We start from the raw sequence: 17,654 nt of genomic DNA, 5'->3' as shown, positions 1-17,654 counted from the left end.
GCCATGCCTGGGACGGGAGCGCGAGACTAGGGTTGCACACGGGCTCCGGAAAGGGGGAACCTGAAGACAACAGCGCGGGGGCCGGTGGTGGGGAAGACAGCGAGGATACAGAGGCTGGGTTGCTGGAAAATCCCGGAACAAGGTGGCTGCCGCCCTCGGGAAAATCGGGAGGGGCGGACAGGGAGGCTAGGACACCGCGCACCTCCCGGCAAACAGTCCCTACCGGCGAGCAGGCACCAAAGACGGCTCTCCGTGCGCAGAGCGGACCCACGTACCCTGGGAGAATCCTGTCTCGGCCCCAAGGGTTGCTCACAGCCGGGCCCCGGGCGCTGCGGGCGGGGCGGGCGCAGATCCGCGGGGCGGGTGCAAGGAGGGGGTGGGACCTCTGCGCCCGGGCCGCCTCCTCTGGGTACAAACACTGCAAGCAGGCTCCTAGGCTCCACACGCCTCCCACCAGCTCACGGGCCTCTTGGCCGCTTGCTTTCGACCCCCGGCCTCGCCTTGGCTCCAAATGGACCCCAACTGCTCCTGCCCCACTGGTAAGGAACCCCTGGCTCTGGGCCTTGGATGCCCGCTTCTCAGCCCAGGACACAGTGTCCCTGGGGTTAGATGAGGAAGAAGTTTCCATTCGAGCCCAAGTGGACGGCCGCGGTTCACCCAGTGCTTTCTTCCCAGCCGGGGCAGCGACAGCATTTTCTTAATCTACTTTTTGTTTTGTTTTTTGGCTGTACCACTCAGCTTGTGGGAGCTTAGTTCCCTGACCAGGGACGGAACCCAGACACTAGGAAGTGAGAGCGCTGTCCCCTAACCACTAGATCGCCAGAGATTTCCAGCCTCTATTTTTGAATGGGGAGTACAGAGGCTCAAGACTGCCTTTGTTGAGGTCACCCAGCAGGTCACGGAATTGCTAGACCCAGGGTTTGGAGGAGGCCTCGGACCTGCCAGGACTGGATGGGAGGAGGGGACACTGCCTCTTTGGGGTTCAGGCCATGGGCCCTGGCCCCCAGCCCCAGTCAGCCTGGGCTGGGTCTGGAGCCTGGGACCTTCCCTGTGGAGTCCCATCAGGAGGGGACCTACTCTCCTTGGACCAGAAGAGACGAGCTGGGGCTTCTCTATCTGCCTGAGTGGACACGAGCTCCCAGGGCTGCGTCCTGACGGAGGAGGAGGGCTCAGGGAGGCATTGCTGACCGTCTGCTGTAGCTCCTGCATCCCTCTCCCTGCTCACTGCTGGCCTTTCCCTTCCTGGCAGGCGGCTCCTGCAGCTGCGCTGGCTCCTGCACCTGCAAGGCCTGCAGATGCACCTCCTGCAAGAAGAGTGAGTGTGCGGGGCCTTCTCTGGCAATGCGGGGTGTGGGCTGAGTGCGAGGAGGGAGCCCAGAGCTCAGCAGGCAGGAGCAGGACAGGGACCAAACTTCCCGGCACCCCCCTCACCAGGAAGGGATTCCCAATCAGAGCTGGAATCACCTTCGACATGACCGAGACCCAGGCGCGCACTAGAGAACAGGGAGACTGAGGCCCAGACGGGTCACCGACCAACGACCTCAGACCTGTCACTAGAACTAGTCCTCCTGCCTCCTGAGGCACGCTTCTGAATCCTCCCAGGGACTGAAGCACAGTAGGGACATGAACGAGTGACCCTGTGTGGCTTCTCGGACCTGGTGCAGCCCCTTCCTGTCGAAGCAGCCCAGAGCCTCCCTACCCCGAGCGGGAGCTGCTCTGTGAGGGGTTTGCCTCCACTTTGATCCTGAGGACTTGGCTCACATCACTGGTGGTGCTGGGGGCTGGCTTTGTCTTGTCTCCAGAGGCCCTGCTCAGTGTCTCTCCAAGGCGCTGTGCCCTGTCCTGGGCACAGATGGGGCAGGCAACCTGAACCTAGTGCCCGAGAGCAATTCTCTCAGGACAGAGGACACCGTCGTAAACTCAGGGTCTGGGCCTGAGGGCGGCTGGGCCAGGCCTGCTGTTGGGAAGGGTGGGTGCGGACAACGCGTGGTCCGACTGCACGCTGCCCTTGCCTCCCCAGGCTGCTGCTCCTGCTGCCCCGTGGGCTGCGCCAAGTGTGCCCAGGGCTGCGTCTGCAAAGGGGCCTCGGACAAGTGCAGCTGCTGTGCCTGATGTCGCGGAGAGCCTGCCCCAGGTGTCAACAGGGCAACCAGGACAAACCTGCATTTTACCGTTTTTCATACAAGCGGACCTGACGCTACATTCCTTTTTCTATGAAATACGTGAGTTGTAATAAAAGTTGTTGACTTTATTCTGGCTCTGTCTTCCTTCTTCTGTCTTGAACAAAGAGACGCCGTGCCCATCAGGGCTGGCGTGGGGAACTGGACGGGACGTGCAGAGACCTCGGCTCTGGACCAAAGAGTACCCCCCCACCCCCCAAAACACACGCACACGGAGCGTCTTAGCCCCTTAGGTTAAGTTGAGCTTCAGTTTCTCAGCTCCAAATGAAAGCCTCGCCAGATGACATAGGGCACTGGACACACAGAGGACACACTCCCTCTATTCCCCTTACGAGTATGGATTGCAGAGAACGTTGTCCATTTCTCATTTTCCTTCTCTGGGGGCCCCTGCCAAACTCAGTCCTCGGTGATGAGAGCCTGGAAAAGTACCCAGAGGGGATGGAATCCCACACCCCTCTTGTTTGACTTCTACACGCGACTGGCGTCTAAAACACCCTGGAAAGACCTATTTGTATTTTCTGCCACCGTTTTAACCCTGGTCAGTAAAAAGAATCGCTGAGATAAAATAGAAAAGGACACGATATGTGACACCCATTTTTCCCTTCAACACGTCAAATCACCTTCATACGTGGAGGAGCAATTCTGAAAGCTGGACGCTTTCATATGCTGCACTTACATTGAAGGTGTGCCCGAGTCCTGGGAACGCTTCACAGACGCCCCACTGTGCGGACCACACACGCCTGGAGCAGCTCTGCCCCCTGCCTCCCCACAGGGAACATCAGTCTTGGCTTGCCCAGGGCTACTGACAGGACACTCGCCACCCGTGACAGCTCCCTGCAGGGCCTTGGCTCTGAGTCTTCGCAAGTTCCTCCCTAGATCAGGCTGACATCTTCCCTTCCCTCAAATGCAGCCCGTGGCTACTTGACACCCCGATAGTGATTTGAATTTGGTGGGAATTTCCCAGCTGTTTCCCTGAGACTTGCTTTCAGAAGAAGGACTTCACGTGTTCCTCTGCAGAGTGATGGTGGTGCTGCAGTGCGGAGGGCCTGGTGCTGTTTATTAGCAAGAAGTGTGTGCTGAGGGAACAGGTAATATATTTCAGGTGTTGCGCCCCCTGGCGGTCTGGGGAGGGAACGCCTAGTTGATGGGCACTCGGAGAGAAAGAGGAGACACGTGGCTCAGAAGTCAGGAGCAAGATTGCCCACAGGTGCCCTGTGTGAAGGGGGGCATTTCAGGAGCCGGCCCGTTCTGCGTGCGTGGGTGTCGGTGTCAGGCACTCGGGTTCACAGCCAGCACGCCACTTCCTGACCTGGCAAGTCACTGATACTCTCGGAGATTTCATTTCCTCCTTTCGATAAAAAAGATTAATTTCAATGAGGGGGAATAAGCCAGATAGTGGCCCCGCTCCTAGCTCGGGCTTCCCGAACGGTGTCCTTTATGATCGCTCTCTCCACACTGACATTTGTGCACAGAGAATCCTTGAGCTCCCAACAAGCTCCTGGAGAAAGGCTCCCTGGTTTGCAAGCAAGCTCATGGTGAGGGCACAGATGGATAGGAACCTTGCTTATCCGGTGCCAGAGGGCGTGGGGAGGTTCTCCAACAAGCCCCATGGAACGAGGCACCGCCACAGCATTTGCACAGGCTCAGTGAACCTGCAAGGTCTGGAGTGAGGGTGCCAATTGCAGAGAGGTTAAGCAACTTACCCAAGGGCACACAGCCTGTACTCAGAGGACGGCGCCTACACTACAGCTGTCCCACCTCCCGGCCACAGGGTGCCGGTCATGACATCACTGGAGGCGGAATCCGGCCTCTCCTTTTTCAGGGCTGCAAGGGTCTTCGGAGACGGTCCAGCTGCGCTCCTGGCTGCAGAGGTGGGAGGCTGAAGCCCAGAGAGGTCACAGAGCTGTGCAGAGGGCTCTGCCTGCCAGCTCAGGGCCTTCCCACTGCCGCCGCTGTGCCAGGTGTTCCGTGTTCTCACCTTTCATGGGATGACATGGTGTCCGGTTGGGCGGGGGGCTGCAGTCAGCCTGCAGGAGGGCCAGTCCCACCTGTGTCACATACAGCACTGTGACATAACCTCTCTCTGGCTCAGTCTCCTCTGCTCTAAAGGGCAAAATAATAGTGTCTGGCTCTCGGGATTACAGAATTGAATACACGCAAAGAAGGTCAGAACCTACTGGGCACTCAGTGAGTAAATCCATCGGATCACCGATTCACTTATTTATCTCTTTATTTATGTGTTATCATTAGCCTAGGAGACATTGTCCTCCTTCCAGACACGCAAGCAAGGATGGTGTGTTTAGCTCTGTGCTCTGGGCCGTCCTCATCAACCCTGTGAGCCTGGGACCAGTTCCCCTGAGAGGGTTATCCGGCCTTCCCGCCAAGAGCCGTTGACACTACAAGTAGAAAGCCGTGAGTCACACAGTCGCCGTCCTCCTGACACATACAGAAGGATCCTGCCATTTCTGCTGTCACCTGCATCCGGATTTCCTGACCATTTTCTTTTCAGCGATTTTCCGAAATATGTTATACCAAAAGAAACCTCTTGAACACTACTGAAGGAGAGAGTCAGAAGGTAGCCACAAAGTCATAAATCCATTCCTATTCTGTCACTCTGGTCGCCCCCAGGATTGAGCTGGACATGGTAGAGACGGGCTGAGGACACAGCTCTGGGCCAAAGGGGAGCTTTCTCACCGACTCCCTCTCTCAGCTGCGAAGCGACCAAAGCACAGAAGCAGGGCACCACTCCCCAGCACCGTGTGCCTGCCTCCGGAGCCTCCTTGTACTGTAGGTAGTTTGGCCTTTGGGAAACGGGCTCCTGACTAGGATCTCCCTTCCCGGTTGGTGTGACAGTTCAAAGAGCAAAAGTGATGAACAAGGCTTGGCCTGGACTCCACGGTGAGTAACTGTCGGGACTACTCAAAGGGAACTATCCACTTGTCTCGCTTTGTTATTTAACGCCAGGTCTGCCTATCACTTACAATGACGCCATCCCTGGGGAGCATCCCATGATTGGGGAACCTCCACCCTGGCGTGGGGTGGACTGGCTACAGTGAGGAGCCCCCCTGGAAAGTTGAGGCAAAGAAGCCCCCGCGGAAATGAGCCATGATCCCTTCAGGAAAGGAAAACACAAGTGAGGAGGACTAGCGGCTGAAGGCAATGTTCACCGCGCTGCAGTTCCAGGAGACGGTACCGGAAACATGCTTCCAAAGGACCGTGGTGGGGACCGGGGCTGGCAACGCCTGGGGACACATGGGCTGGGCGAAACGGTGCTGAGGGTCACAGCCGCCTGCCGTCTCTGACACCGCTCCCCGGCTCCAGCCAAGCCAGGGACACGAGCGGGAGGCGGGGGCTGTTCTCAGGCTGCAGGAAACGGCGACCCGCAGGCCGGCGGCGCGGGGCCCGGGGCGGGGAAGACCGAAGGACGCGGGAGCTGGAGTCCTGCGCAACCCGCCAACAGGGTGGCTGCTCCCGTCGGGCACATTGGGAAGGGGCGGCCAGGGGGCTGGGACACCGCTTACCGCACGGCACCCGGTTCCTCCGCTCCAGCCGGCCCCGAAGTGGAATCGTGCGCTCGGCCCCGCCTGTTGCTCACAGCCCGGCCCAGGGCGCTGAGGGCGCTGCGGACGGCGCGGGCGCGGGCCCGGGCGCGGGCGCGGATCCGCGGGGCGCGTGCAAGGCGGGGGCGGGGCCTCTGCGCCCGGGCCGCCTCCTCGGCCTATAACTGAGCCCCCGGGCTCCTCGCTCCCACACGGCCCCCACCGGACCCGTGCAGCCGCTTCGCCCCTTGCTTTGGACCTCGGGCCTCACTTCTCCTCCAGATGGACCCCAAGTGCTCCTGCCCCACTGGTAAGGGAGCCCTGGCTTTGAGCCTTAGGATGCCCCCTTCCCAGGCACAGGACGACAAGGGAGGGTTTTGAGTTTGAGCTCAGGAGGACTCCTGTCACGGGTCCGGGGCTTTCTTGGTAGCCAGGCCCCTGGGAGCATGTCAGTCTCCCTTTGCCTCTCTGTTGACACTGAGGGCACGGAGGCTCCAGGCTGTCCTTCTTGAGGTCACCCAGCTGGTCAGGGGATTGCTAGACCGGGACCCCGTGTTTGGAGGAGGCCTCGGAGCTGCCAGGACTGGATGGGAGGAGGGGACACTGCCTCTTTGGGGTTCAGGCCATGGGCCCTGGCCCCCAGCCCCAGTCAGCCTGGGCTGGGTCTGGAGCCTGGGACCTTCCCTGTGGAGTCCCATCAGGAGGGGACCTACTCTCCTTGGACCAGAAGAGACGAGCTGGGGCTTCTCTATCCGCCTGAGTGGACACGAGCTCCCAGGGCTGCGTCCTGACGGAGGAGGAGGGTTCAGGGAGGCATTGCTGACCGTCTGCTGTAGCTCCTGCATCCCTCTCCCTGCTCACTGCTGGCCTTTCCCTTCCTGGCAGGCGGCTCCTGCAGCTGCGCTGGCTCCTGCACCTGCAAGGCCTGCAGATGCACCTCCTGCAAGAAGAGTGAGTGTGCGGGGCCTTCTCTGGCAATGCGGGGTGTGGGCTGAGTGCGAGGAGGGAGCCCAGAGCTCAGCAGGCAGGAGCAGGACAGTGACCAAACTTCCCGGCACCCCCCTCACCAGGAAGGGATTCCCAATCAGAGCTGGAATCACCTTCGACATGACCGAGACCCAGGCGCGCACTAGAGAACAGGGAGACTGAGGCCCAGACGGGTCACCAACCAACAACCTCAGACCTGTCACTAGAACTAGTCCTCCTGCCTCCTGAGTCACGCTTCTGAATCCTCCCAGGGACTGAAGCACTGTAGGGACATGAGCGAGCGACCGTGTGTGGCTTCTCGGACCTGGTGCAGCCCCTTCCTGTCGAAGCAACCCAGAGCTTCCCTATCCCGAGCGGGAGCTACTCTGTGAGGGGTTTGCCTCCACTTTGATCCTGAGGACGTGGCTCACATCACTGGTGGTGCTGGGGGCCGGCTTTCTCTTGCCCCAGAGGCCCTGCTCACTGTCTGTCCAAGGCGCTGTGCCCTGTCCTGGGCACAGATGGGGCAGGCAACCTGAACCTAGTGTCTGAGAGCAATTCTCTCAGGACAGAGGACACCGTCGTAAACTCAGGGTCTGGGCCTGAGGGCGGCTGGGGCCAGGCCTGGTGTTGGGAAGGGTGGTTGTGGACAACGCGTGGTCCGACTGCACGCTGCCCTTGCCTCCCCAGGCTGCTGCTCCTGCTGCCCCGTGGGCTGCGCCAAGTGTGCCCAGGGCTGCGTCTGCAAAGGGGCCTCGGACAAGTGCAGCTGCTGTGCCTGATGTCGCGGAGAGCCTGCCCCAGGTGTCAATGGAGGACCACGGGCCGACCTGTGTTTTCCTACAACTCTGACTTGATTGCTACATTCCCTTTCCTTTGAAATATGTGAGTTGTAATAAAAGTTGTTGACACTCTTCCGACTCGGCTCTTTTTTCTGTGCATTGGGAATAAGGGCTTTTGTGCCATCCAGGGCTGGTGTAGGAGACTGGATGAGAAGTGCAGAGACTTGGGTACTGGAACAAAATGTGAGTCCCTAACAAACTGAGTGCCTAAGACAAGCCACACTCCCTCACTGGGTTCATCTTCCGTACAATGGAAGAGCATTAGACCAGATGCTCTAAGGGTGTTGAGCAGATACAAGGTCCCCTCCATTCTCATGGCAAGGGTTCGTGGCATGGCAAGGGTTGGTGACTTCTCAATGCCTCATTTCCCATCCTCTGATTTCCCTGGCTAACTTCACTCATAGATCTTCCTCATAGATCTTAGGCTTCATAGACTCTAAAGAAGTTGGAATCACACCTCCAGTTACCTGAATCCCTACCTGGAAGTCTCAAACTCCCTGCACTGAAAGATGTGTGAATTTTCTAGCTGTGGTTTTTATTTTCTAACTTCACAAACCTAAACTTTGGTAAAATAAAATTAAGTGAACTACTAAGAAAAATTTCAAAGGACACAAAATACAAAACCCAACTTTTGATTCAATAAATTTGAATAAAGGTATGAGGATCAGAGTAATACAGGAAAAAATTAAAAAGTAAAAACATGTTTGTTCACCTGAAACTAACACAATATTGTAAATCAGCCATACTTCAATCATTAAAAAAAAAACCATGAGTTCATCAAAGGAGTATGTTGAACACGGAAAACACTTTCAAACGCCCCACTGTGTGGATCACCCACACCTGAAGTAGCTCTTCCCACCATCCCCACAGGGAACATCCGTCTCGGCTGGCCCAGTGCCAGTGAGAGGACACCTGCTACCCCTGAGAGCTCCCTGCGGTGAGTTGGCTCTGAATCTTTGGAAGTTCCTTTAGGTCAGGCTGAACGCTGCCTTCAAAATCCAGCCCTTGGCTACTGGAAAGCAGCAAAGTGACTAGGAATTTGTAGGTAATGCCCAGCCATTTCCCAACAAGAGGCAGAGTACCTGGAAACTGGTTCCACATGAAGGACTTCATGTCTGCCTGTGCAGGGTAGTGTCAGATTCTGCATTTACAACGTGGTGGTGGTATTTATTAGGAAGGAGTGAGGCGCTGAGTGACCTGTAAATAATGGCGAGAGCTGGTCCTCCTGACAACTTCTGGAGGGATTTGCTATTTGATGGAAAGTCAAAGAGAAAGACGAGTCACGTGGCCCAAGAGTCAGGACCGCACTCACCCACAGGTGTCCTGTGTGAAGAGGGGATTTCAGGAGCCAGCCTGTGCTGGGTGCACGGGTGCTGGTGTCAGGCAGTCTTGGTTCACAGACCACAGTGGCACTTACCAGCCGCGTATCCTAAATGAGTCGCTCGACCTCTCTAAGTCTCCATGTCCTATAAAAAGGAGATGATATCCCTGTGTGGTATTGAGAGTGGCCTAGCTCCTCACTAGGGCTTTATAAACAGTGTCTATTAGGCTGCTTCTGTTCACAGTGACTTTCCTGGGACACAATTTTGATGAATTCCAACAAGCTCTTGGGGAAAGGCTCATGGTGTTGCAAGCATGACTCTAGGCAGGAGGTTAAGGTTTGATTGCAAGTTTACTGATTCACTGGCAGGGGGAGTGCGCATGCCCTGCAATAGCCCCCCTAGAATAAGATGCTGCCACACCATTTGGAGGAACACAAAATCAATGCCCACCCTCCCTATCACTTGATCTATATTGAACCAGTAACACAGTGAACCTGCAGGGGCTGGAAGGATTGCGCCAGCTACCCAGAGTTTCAGCAACCTGCCTAAGGGCACACAGACCATATTCAGAGGTCTGAAGCTATAGCAAGGCTGTCTCACCTCCTTGCCAAAGGTCGCCGATTAGGAGGTCACTGAAGGCTGAGTCCTGCCTATCATTATTCAGAGCTGGAAGTGTCCTTTCAGACAGTCTAGTTGTGCTTCTGGCTGCAGAGATGGGAGACTAAAGTCCAGAGAGGTCACAGAGCTATGCAGAGGGATGTGACTGCCTGCTCAGTGCCCTTCCCACTGCCGAATACTGAAAGGGAAATAACCACTCTTCATGCTGTGCTCTTTAATGCCAGGTCTGCCCATCACTTACAATGATCCCTTCCACGGGGTGGGATCTCATCCTTTGGGAACCTCCATCCTGGTGCAGGGGGGACTGGCTAGGATCAGGAAATCCCCTGCCAAGTTTAGGCCAGGAGCACAGGGACAAGTGTGCCCACCCATCCATTCAGTAGTGCAGAAAAGAAGGAAGGATGGGAGGCAGAGGCCTGAGTTGGTCGCGGTGCTCTTACGGAGAAACGTTAGAGAAGCGCTGCCTAAGGACCATCGTGGGGACCAGGACAGGAAATGGTGGGGGAAGAGGGAGTCGGAGGATTGGTGGTGAAGGTCACATCCACCGCCGCCCTCTGCACACAACTCCCAGGATCCAGCCATGCCTGGGACGGGAGCGCGAGACTAGGGTTGCACACGGGCTCCGGAAAGGGGGAACCTGAAGACAACAGCGCGGGGGCCGGTGGTGGGGAAGACAGCGAGGATACAGAGGCTGGGTTGCTGGAAAATCCCGGAACAAGGTGGCTGCCGCCCTCGGGAAAATCGGGAGGGGCGGACAGGGAGGCTAGGACACCGCGCACCTCCCGGCAAACAGTCCCTACCGGCGAGCAGGCACCAAAGACGGCTCTCCGTGCGCAGAGCGGACCCACGTACCCTGGGAGAATCCTGTCTCGGCCCCAAGGGTTGCTCACAGCCGGGCCCCGGGCGCTGCGGGCGGGGCGGGCGCAGATCCGCGGGGCGGGTGCAAGGAGGGGGTGGGACCTCTGCGCCCGGGCCGCCTCCTCTGGGTACAAACACTGCAAGCAGGCTCCTAGGCTCCACACGCCTCCCACCAGCTCACGGGCCTCTTGGCCGCTTGCTTTCGACCCCCGGCCTCGCCTTGGCTCCAAATGGACCCCAACTGCTCCTGCCCCACTGGTAAGGAACCCCTGGCTCTGGGCCTTGGATGCCCGCTTCTCAGCCCAGGACACAGTGTCCCTGGGGTTAGATGAGGAAGAAGTTTCCATTCGAGCCCAAGTGGACGGCCGCGGTTCACCCAGTGCTTTCTTCCCAGCCGGGGCAGCGACAGCATTTTCTTAATCTACTTTTTGTTTTGTTTTTTGGCTGTACCACTCAGCTTGTGGGAGCTTAGTTCCCTGACCAGGGACGGAACCCAGACACTAGGAAGTGAGAGCGCTGTCCCCTAACCACTAGATCGCCAGAGATTTCCAGCCTCTATTTTTGAATGGGGAGTACAGAGGCTCAAGACTGCCTTTGTTGAGGTCACCCAGCAGGTCACGGAATTGCTAGACCCAGGGTTTGGAGGAGGCCTCGGACCTGCCAGGACTGGATGGGAGGAGGGGACACTGCCTCTTTGGGGTTCAGGCCATGGGCCCTGGCCCCCAGCCCCAGTCAGCCTGGGCTGGGTCTGGAGCCTGGGACCTTCCCTGTGGAGTCCCATCAGGAGGGGACCTACTCTCCTTGGACCAGAAGAGACGAGCTGGGGCTTCTCTATCTGCCTGAGTGGACACGAGCTCCCAGGGCTGCGTCCTGACGGAGGAGGAGGGCTCAGGGAGGCATTGCTGACCGTCTGCTGTAGCTCCTGCATCCCTCTCCCTGCTCACTGCTGGCCTTTCCCTTCCTGGCAGGCGGCTCCTGCAGCTGCGCTGGCTCCTGCACCTGCAAGGCCTGCAGATGCACCTCCTGCAAGAAGAGTGAGTGTGCGGGGCCTTCTCTGGCAATGCGGGGTGTGGGCTGAGTGCGAGGAGGGAGCCCAGAGCTCAGCAGGCAGGAGCAGGACAGGGACCAAACTTCCCGGCACCCCCCTCACCAGGAAGGGATTCCCAATCAGAGCTGGAATCACCTTCGACATGACCGAGACCCAGGCGCGCACTAGAGAACAGGGAGACTGAGGCCCAGACGGGTCACCGACCAACGACCTCAGACCTGTCACTAGAACTAGTCCTCCTGCCTCCTGAGGCACGCTTCTGAATCCTCCCAGGGACTGAAGCACAGTAGGGACATGAACGAGTGACCCTGTGTGGCTTCTCGGACCTGGTGCAGCCCCTTCCTGTCGAAGCAGCCCAGAGCCTCCCTACCCCGAGCGGGAGCTGCTCTGTGAGGGGTTTGCCTCCACTTTGATCCTGAGGACTTGGCTCACATCACTGGTGGTGCTGGGGGCTGGCTTTGTCTTGTCTCCAGAGGCCCTGCTCAGTGTCTCTCCAAGGCGCTGTGCCCTGTCCTGGGCACAGATGGGGCAGGCAACCTGAACCTAGTGCCCGAGAGCAATTCTCTCAGGACAGAGGACACCGTCGTAAACTCAGGGTCTGGGCCTGAGGGCGGCTGGGCCAGGCCTGCTGTTGGGAAGGGTGGGTGCGGACAACGCGTGGTCCGACTGCACGCTGCCCTTGCCTCCCCAGGCTGCTGCTCCTGCTGCCCCGTGGGCTGCGCCAAGTGTGCCCAGGGCTGCGTCTGCAAAGGGGCCTCGGACAAGTGCAGCTGCTGTGCCTGATGTCGCGGAGAGCCTGCCCCAGGTGTCAACAGGGCAACCAGGACAAACCTGCATTTTACCGTTTTTCATACAAGCGGACCTGACGCTACATTCCTTTTTCTATGAAATACGTGAGTTGTAATAAAAGTTGTTGACTTTATTCTGGCTCTGTCTTCCTTCTTCTGTCTTGAACAAAGAGACGCCGTGCCCATCAGGGCTGGCGTGGGGAACTGGACGGGACGTGCAGAGACCTCGGCTCTGGACCAAAGAGTACCCCCCCACCCCCCAAAACACACGCACACGGAGCGTCTTAGCCCCTTAGGTTAAGTTGAGCTTCAGTTTCTCAGCTCCAAATGAAAGCCTCGCCAGATGACATAGGGCACTGGACACACAGAGGACACACTCCCTCTATTCCCCTTACGAGTATGGATTGCAGAGAACGTTGTCCATTTCTCATTTTCCTTCTCTGGGGGCCCCTGCCAAACTCAGTCCTCGGTGATGAGAGCCTGGAAAAGTACCCAGAGGGGATGGAATCCCACACCCCTCTTGTTTGACTTCTACACGCGACTGGCGTCTAAAACACCCTGGAAAGACCTATTTGTATTTTCTGCCACCGTTTTAACCCTGGTCAGTAAAAAGAATCGCTGAGATAAAATAGAAAAGGACACGATATGTGACACCCATTTTTCCCTTCAACACGTCAAATCACCTTCATACGTGGAGGAGCAATTCTGAAAGCTGGACGCTTTCATATGCTGCACTTACATTGAAGGTGTGCCCGAGTCCTGGGAACGCTTCACAGACGCCCCACTGTGCGGACCACACACGCCTGGAGCAGCTCTGCCCCCTGCCTCCCCACAGGGAACATCAGTCTTGGCTTGCCCAGGGCTACTGACAGGACACTCGCCACCCGTGACAGCTCCCTGCAGGGCCTTGGCTCTGAGTCTTCGCAAGTTCCTCCCTAGATCAGGCTGACATCTTCCCTTCCCTCAAATGCAGCCCGTGGCTACTTGACACCCCGATAGTGATTTGAATTTGGTGGGAATTTCCCAGCTGTTTCCCTGAGACTTGCTTTCAGAAGAAGGACTTCACGTGTTCCTCTGCAGAGTGATGGTGGTGCTGCAGTGCGGAGGGCCTGGTGCTGTTTATTAGCAAGAAGTGTGTGCTGAGGGAACAGGTAATATATTTCAGGTGTTGCGCCCCCTGGCGGTCTGGGGAGGGAACGCCTAGTTGATGGGCACTCGGAGAGAAAGAGGAGACACGTGGCTCAGAAGTCAGGAGCAAGATTGCCCACAGGTGCCCTGTGTGAAGGGGGGCATTTCAGGAGCCGGCCCGTTCTGCGTGCGTGGGTGTCGGTGTCAGGCACTCGGGTTCACAGCCAGCACGCCACTTCCTGACCTGGCAAGTCACTGATACTCTCGGAGATTTCATTTCCTCCTTTCGATAAAAAAGATTAATTTCAATGAGGGGGAATAAGCCAGATAGTGGCCCCGCTCCTAGCTCGGGCTTCCCGAACGGTGTCCTTTATGATCGCTCTCTCCACACTGACATTTGTGCACAGAGAATCCTTGAGCTCCCAACAAGCTCCTGGAGAAAGGCTCCCTGGTTTGCAAGCAAGCTCATGGTGAGGGCACAGATGGATAGGAACCTTGCTTATCCGGTGCCAGAGGGCGTGGGGAGGTTCTCCAACAAGCCCCATGGAACGAGGCACCGCCACAGCATTTGCACAGGCTCAGTGAACCTGCAAGGTCTGGAGTGAGGGTGCCAATTGCAGAGAGGTTAAGCAACTTACCCAAGGGCACACAGCCTGTACTCAGAGGACGGCGCCTACACTACAGCTGTCCCACCTCCCGGCCACAGGGTGCCGGTCATGACATCACTGGAGGCGGAATCCGGCCTCTCCTTTTTCAGGGCTGCAAGGGTCTTCGGAGACGGTCCAGCTGCGCTCCTGGCTGCAGAGGTGGGAGGCTGAAGCCCAGAGAGGTCACAGAGCTGTGCAGAGGGCTCTGCCTGCCAGCTCAGGGCCTTCCCACTGCCGCCGCTGTGCCAGGTGTTCCGTGTTCTCACCTTTCATGGGATGACATGGTGTCCGGTTGGGCGGGGGGCTGCAGTCAGCCTGCAGGAGGGCCAGTCCCACCTGTGTCACATACAGCACTGTGACATAACCTCTCTCTGGCTCAGTCTCCTCTGCTCTAAAGGGCAAAATAATAGTGTCTGGCTCTCGGGATTACAGAATTGAATACACGCAAAGAAGGTCAGAACCTACTGGGCACTCAGTGAGTAAATCCATCGGATCACCGATTCACTTATTTATCTCTTTATTTATGTGTTATCATTAGCCTAGGAGACATTGTCCTCCTTCCAGACACGCAAGCAAGGATGGTGTGTTTAGCTCTGTGCTCTGGGCCGTCCTCATCAACCCTGTGAGCCTGGGACCAGTTCCCCTGAGAGGGTTATCCGGCCTTCCCGCCAAGAGCCGTTGACACTACAAGTAGAAAGCCGTGAGTCACACAGTCGCCGTCCTCCTGACACATACAGAAGGATCCTGCCATTTCTGCTGTCACCTGCATCCGGATTTCCTGACCATTTTCTTTTCAGCGATTTTCCGAAATATGTTATACCAAAAGAAACCTCTTGAACACTACTGAAGGAGAGAGTCAGAAGGTAGCCACAAAGTCATAAATCCATTCCTATTCTGTCACTCTGGTCGCCCCCAGGATTGAGCTGGACATGGTAGAGACGGGCTGAGGACACAGCTCTGGGCCAAAGGGGAGCTTTCTCACCGACTCCCTCTCTCAGCTGCGAAGCGACCAAAGCACAGAAGCAGGGCACCACTCCCCAGCACCGTGTGCCTGCCTCCGGAGCCTCCTTGTACTGTAGGTAGTTTGGCCTTTGGGAAACGGGCTCCTGACTAGGATCTCCCTTCCCGGTTGGTGTGACAGTTCAAAGAGCAAAAGTGATGAACAAGGCTTGGCCTGGACTCCACGGTGAGTAACTGTCGGGACTACTCAAAGGGAACTATCCACTTGTCTCGCTTTGTTATTTAACGCCAGGTCTGCCTATCACTTACAATGACGCCATCCCTGGGGAGCATCCCATGATTGGGGAACCTCCACCCTGGCGTGGGGTGGACTGGCTACAGTGAGGAGCCCCCCTGGAAAGTTGAGGCAAAGAAGCCCCCGCGGAAATGAGCCATGATCCCTTCAGGAAAGGAAAACACAAGTGAGGAGGACTAGCGGCTGAAGGCAATGTTCACCGCGCTGCAGTTCCAGGAGACGGTACCGGAAACATGCTTCCAAAGGACCGTGGTGGGGACCGGGGCTGGCAACGCCTGGGGACACATGGGCTGGGCGAAACGGTGCTGAGGGTCACAGCCGCCTGCCGTCTCTGACACCGCTCCCCGGCTCCAGCCAAGCCAGGGACACGAGCGGGAGGCGGGGGCTGTTCTCAGGCTGCAGGAAACGGCGACCCGCAGGCCGGCGGCGCGGGGCCCGGGGCGGGGAAGACCGGAGGACGCGGGAGCTGGAGTCCTGCGCAACCCGCCAACAGGGTGGCTGCTCCCGTCGGGCACATTGGGAAGGGGCGGCCAGGGGGCTGGGACACCGCTTACCGCACGGCACCCGGTTCCTCCGCTCCAGCCGGCCCCGAAGTGGAATCGTGCGCTCGGCCCCGCCTGTTGCTCACAGCCCGGCCCAGGGCGCTGAGGGCGCTGCGGACGGCGCGGGCGCGGGCCCGGGCGCGGGCGCGGATCCGCGGGGCGCGTGCAAGGCGGGGGCGGGGCCTCTGCGCCCGGGCCGCCTCCTCGGCCTATAACTGAGCCCCCGGGCTCCTCGCTCCCACACGGCCCCCACCGGACCCGTGCAGCCGCTTCGCCCCTTGCTTTGGACCTCGGGCCTCACTTCTCCTCCAGATGGACCCCAAGTGCTCCTGCCCCACTGGTAAGGGAGCCCTGGCTTTGAGCCTTAGGATGCCCCCTTCCCAGGCACAGGACGACAAGGGAGGGTTTTGAGTTTGAGCTCAGGAGGACTCCTGTCACGGGTCCGGGGCTTTCTTGGTAGCCAGGCCCCTGGGAGCATGTCAGTCTCCCTTTGCCTCTCTGTTGACACTGAGGGCACGGAGGCTCCAGGCTGTCCTTCTTGAGGTCACCCAGCTGGTCAGGGGATTGCTAGACCGGGACCCCGTGTTTGGAGGAGGCCTCGGAGCTGCCAGGACTGGATGGGAGGAGGGGACACTGCCTCTTTGGGGTTCAGGCCATGGGCCCTGGCCCCCAGCCCCAGTCAGCCTGGGCTGGGTCTGGAGCCTGGGACCTTCCCTGTGGAGTCCCATCAGGAGGGGACCTACTCTCCTTGGACCAGAAGAGACGAGCTGGGGCTTCTCTATCCGCCTGAGTGGACACGAGCTCCCAGGGCTGCGTCCTGACGGAGGAGGAGGGTTCAGGGAGGCATTGCTGACCGTCTGCTGTAGCTCCTGCATCCCTCTCCCTGCTCACTGCTGGCCTTTCCCTTCCTGGCAGGCGGCTCCTGCAGCTGCGCTGGCTCCTGCACCTGCAAGGCCTGCAGATGCACCTCCTGCAAGAAGAGTGAGTGTGCGGGGCCTTCTCTGGCAATGCGGGGTGTGGGCTGAGTGCGAGGAGGGAGCCCAGAGCTCAGCAGGCAGGAGCAGGACAGTGACCAAACTTCCCGGCACCCCCCTCACCAGGAAGGGATTCCCAATCAGAGCTGGAATCACCTTCGACATGACCGAGACCCAGGCGCGCACTAGAGAACAGGGAGACTGAGGCCCAGACGGGTCACCAACCAACAACCTCAGACCTGTCACTAGAACTAGTCCTCCTGCCTCCTGAGTCACGCTTCTGAATCCTCCCAGGGACTGAAGCACTGTAGGGACATGAGCGAGCGACCGTGTGTGGCTTCTCGGACCTGGTGCAGCCCCTTCCTGTCGAAGCAACCCAGAGCTTCCCTATCCCGAGCGGGAGCTACTCTGTGAGGGGTTTGCCTCCACTTTGATCCTGAGGACGTGGCTCACATCACTGGTGGTGCTGGGGGCCGGCTTTCTCTTGCCCCAGAGGCCCTGCTCACTGTCTGTCCAAGGCGCTGTGCCCTGTCCTGGGCACAGATGGGGCAGGCAACCTGAACCTAGTGTCTGAGAGCAATTCTCTCAGGACAGAGGACACCGTCGTAAACTCAGGGTCTGGGCCTGAGGGCGGCTGGGGCCAGGCCTGGTGTTGGGAAGGGTGGTTGTGGACAACGCGTGGTCCGACTGCACGCTGCCCTTGCCTCCCCAGGCTGCTGCTCCTGCTGCCCCGTGGGCTGCGCCAAGTGTGCCCAGGGCTGCGTCTGCAAAGGGGCCTCGGACAAGTGCAGCTGCTGTGCCTGATGTCGCGGAGAGCCTGCCCCAGGTGTCAATGGAGGACCACGGGCCGACCTGTGTTTTCCTACAACTCTGACTTGATTGCTACATTCCCTTTCCTTTGAAATATGTGAGTTGTAATAAAAGTTGTTGACACTCTTCCGACTCGG

At 58.3% G+C, this 17,654-nt stretch overlaps 2 protein-coding genes across 2 annotated transcripts; both read left to right on the top strand.

Annotated features, from left to right (window-relative positions):
• Positions 1-404: 404 nt before the first annotated feature.
• LOC132480307 (metallothionein-1E) lies at positions 405-2,112 on the top strand. Its single transcript, XM_060084411.1, has 3 exons — positions 405-539; positions 1,250-1,315; positions 2,021-2,112. The coding sequence occupies exons 1-3, from the start codon at positions 512-514 to the stop codon at positions 2,110-2,112; spliced, it is 186 nt and encodes a 61-aa protein (XP_059940394.1). The 5' UTR covers positions 405-511.
• Positions 2,113-10,448: 8,336 nt separating this feature from the next.
• Positions 10,449-12,156, top strand: LOC132480309 (metallothionein-1E). The gene is made up of 3 exons (XM_060084414.1): positions 10,449-10,583; positions 11,294-11,359; positions 12,065-12,156. Exons 1-3 carry the CDS (start codon positions 10,556-10,558, stop codon positions 12,154-12,156), a joined length of 186 nt encoding a protein of 61 aa, XP_059940397.1. The 5' UTR covers positions 10,449-10,555.
• Positions 12,157-17,654: the final 5,498 nt, after the last annotated feature.

This window comes from Mesoplodon densirostris, chromosome 19 (assembly GCF_025265405.1).
Source record: "Mesoplodon densirostris isolate mMesDen1 chromosome 19, mMesDen1 primary haplotype, whole genome shotgun sequence".
NCBI lineage: Eukaryota > Metazoa > Chordata > Mammalia > Artiodactyla > Ziphiidae > Mesoplodon > Mesoplodon densirostris.
The sequence above is the reverse complement of the archived record's forward strand: the minus strand, read 5'-3'. Positions and strand labels throughout refer to the sequence as shown.